General features: G+C 38.8%; 1 protein-coding gene across 1 annotated transcript in view; it reads left to right on the top strand.

The window, feature by feature from the left end:
- The window catches only part of LOC125041408 (dolichyl-diphosphooligosaccharide--protein glycosyltransferase 48 kDa subunit-like), a 24,271-nt gene extending 23,844 nt beyond the window's left edge, over window positions 1-427 (top strand). Inside the window, exon 10 of the mRNA XM_047636352.1 lies at window positions 1-427. This exon is cut by the window's left edge and continues 105 nt beyond it. Within this exon, the coding sequence (XP_047492308.1) occupies window positions 1-54 (54 nt within the window). The 3' untranslated portion in view covers window positions 55-427.
- Window positions 428-3,153: the final 2,726 nt, after the last annotated feature.

Genomic DNA, 3,153 nt, shown 5'->3' with positions numbered 1-3,153 from the left:
TCCATGGTTTTCTTGCACCACAAAGAACCTATCCCCAAACGTAAGGCTGAATAAGTTTGCTTGTTTAACCTAACAGAACTAGTTAACTTAACCATTCCTGCTGTTTCTTTCAGCTGTTGTTTGTGTAGAAAAGATACACAAGCATATTCATAATTATACGTTTGGTAACTATAGGATTTTTCATTAGTCTTAATATTGATATACTGTATTTTGGAGCTTGAATGTAAATATATTGATGTAATTTTCAATATATAATCTTGTGTAAGCTTGTTTTCATCACCTAAAACTTGGTCTCTTTTTTTTTTAATATCACAATATATGGCAAAAGGTACATAGTTTTGTCTTTGTTATATGTGAAATAAGTTGCATATTTCATCATGAGAACTTGTAATTGTTATCTCTGCTAGTAAAACTACTAGAAAGAAAATACTTTTTCCTTTATGCCCCTTCAGACTTTTTTTGGTCTACATCTTGGAGAGTTGTAGAAAACACAATAAAAAAAAATTATTTTAAATATTGTCCAGCTTGAAGGCATCTGTTCCTTGCCCAATATATCCTATATAAGCTTTCTAATATTTTCATACTAATTTTCCATATTGGCGAAATAATAGTCGGTATTGAGGATAATCAAACTTTGTGCTGAAGAATAAAGATTAGACATGGAAGTTTACTATACATTGAAATTCCATGCCTGACATATATTTTGTAAAAACACAGTATATTTCATAAGGTATGGCATTGGACTTCCATCATTCGTATAAATCTGACTTTAACAATTGTACTGCTTATTGTATTTCTAAGGCAGGTAATGCTAATGAAATAAATTGGAAACTACAATGAGTTTCATTTTTTACAAAAACATAAATGCAATCATATAACTTATTAGTGTTAAGAGAGAGAGATTAGCCCCACATAACTAGTTACAATGTTTTTGTTTATCTTAACATTGCCTTGATATGAGGAATTCATTCAGAGATTGTCAAGAAGATGATTAAACAATATGGTTGTCCATTAAGATTTGTTACAGACCTTTTATCTTGAATGTGAGATAGTTTACTCACTTTGTGGTCCATAATTTTATTTAATAAATTGTTTGATCAAATGCAGGATGACTTGAGGAATAAGTTGTCATTTGTACTCAAAATCTAATTAAGAATCTGTATTGAAAAAGTGCCTATTTAACTTTCCTGGCCAACATGACCAGCAACAGTGAAAGCAGATAAATTTATTTGATAATAAAAGAAGCTATAGAAGCGGACTGTAAAATGTAGTTATTACTTGGGAAAGTATTTAGTAGCAGTTCAGGTTCTTTACTGCGTACATTTTCCACGTTGGACAAACCCTGTTATTGTTTTCAGATTTGCCTCTGCTACTGCTTTGATGACAACATTTACAATCATATAGGAAATGTCATATTTTCGGCTGCCAGAGAGAATTCTTGGAAGAGAGAATTGTAACAAAAGCAAACTCAAACAAAGGAACAATAAGTAGATATATAATGTCACACTTCGAATGAAATGAAAGCATTTTATGCATGGGTTTGGTTATTCAAGAATTCTTGCTCCGAGGTCGAGAATTGCACCGTTCCCTGCTTAAAACAACCACTGAAGTCTGAGCAGTGTGGGTAATTTGCATGATAATAATAAGTCTGCACTTAAATTCCAGTATCTACCACAAGAAAAAAATTAAATTTATATACTTACCTTAACATCTTTACAAAGCACAATATTTTCTCCTAGATGCATATACAGTGCCCCTAAAACAATGGCACACACTTCCATTTGGCATTTCCCCCCCCCCAATCCCTTGCCCGTTGTTGTCGTGGGGGGGCTTACGAGGCGGAGACTGGGACCCAATGCTGGGGAACTCCCCAACCTTGGGACTCAGCCCTCGACTCAACAAATTTTGCATGGTCTTTTTTTTCCCCCCAACTACTTTTTCCTTTCTGTCCCTTCACCAACCCCTTCTACTATCCACTTCCTAAGGTGTGAGAGCCGTGCTGAAAGGATGAAAGGCTGACTTTGTGCCAGTCCTGAACGGCCTGAGGGAACCATGGGCAAGGTATTCCCCTGCTTTAGTTGTCTATCCCTTACCCCTCAAGCGACCCTGAGGGGTGGACCGTTTCTCTCCCCAACATACTCCAGGCTTATCATGGCCAACAATGAATAACCATTAACCATTAACCATACCATTATTAGAGGCAATGAGGCTTGCCTCTTCATCAAATAGCTCCACCAATTCAAACTCGCCCGATTCCTTGACCCCAGGCTCTCCTTTGACCACGGCTCTGAACACTACAACTAATACCCCCTCCTCAATGCCGACTAGTACAGTATCCACCCTAATCAACACCCCAGGAGACATTTCTACTCCCAACATGCTCAACTTCAACAACTATACCCCCACAACCTTCTTCATTAACTACCCCATCCTCCCTTATGTCCACCTCCCCATAACACTACCTCCCTCAACACTACTCCCTCTTCCACATGCCCCCGTCCTTCTACTACCCCCATCTCTACAAAATTCTTAAATAATCTATTTAGCCCAGCCAAATGGGACCGATTTTTCGTGATCCCTCCCACAACTTCTCACACTTTCTGCTTTGAAAACCTGTTTTCATTCCTCAAATGCATATACATCCTTCACTTGATCTAACCCCTATACATTACCTTACCCAACCTTAACCCATTTACTCGTCAATTCCTTTGCCCAACTTTGACAACTAATCACTAACTCAACCACCCTTCACTACAGTGCTACATGACCTTAGATGTCTAGCACATTTATTTTGCTTTTAACCATTAACCTACACCCAATCCTCCTACCCCATCCCAACAAAACCCATCCCCCCCGACTCCACCCCCACCTATATTAACCCTCCCACCATCCCCTTTATCCCTTCCACTCCCTCCTGGATACACACGGGAATCCCTCATGTCACAAGTACCCTATTCCCCAGACCCTCTACCTCCCAACACCTCTCCTGATACAATACCACCTCCCCAACCTCATTCTTTATCCCACCCTCTAGCACCTTCCCCTTCAAATTTTCCAAAACGTACTACAATCGTTATCGCTAAATCAACGAAAGTATAACTATCCTTCATTGGAACATTCGCAGTTTCCGCTCTCACAGACCTGACCTCCGAC

This window comes from Penaeus chinensis, chromosome 30 (genome assembly GCF_019202785.1).
Source record: "Penaeus chinensis breed Huanghai No. 1 chromosome 30, ASM1920278v2, whole genome shotgun sequence".
NCBI classification, from domain to species: Eukaryota; Metazoa; Arthropoda; class Malacostraca; order Decapoda; family Penaeidae; genus Penaeus; species Penaeus chinensis.
This window is presented reverse-complemented; position numbering and strand designations above follow the sequence as displayed.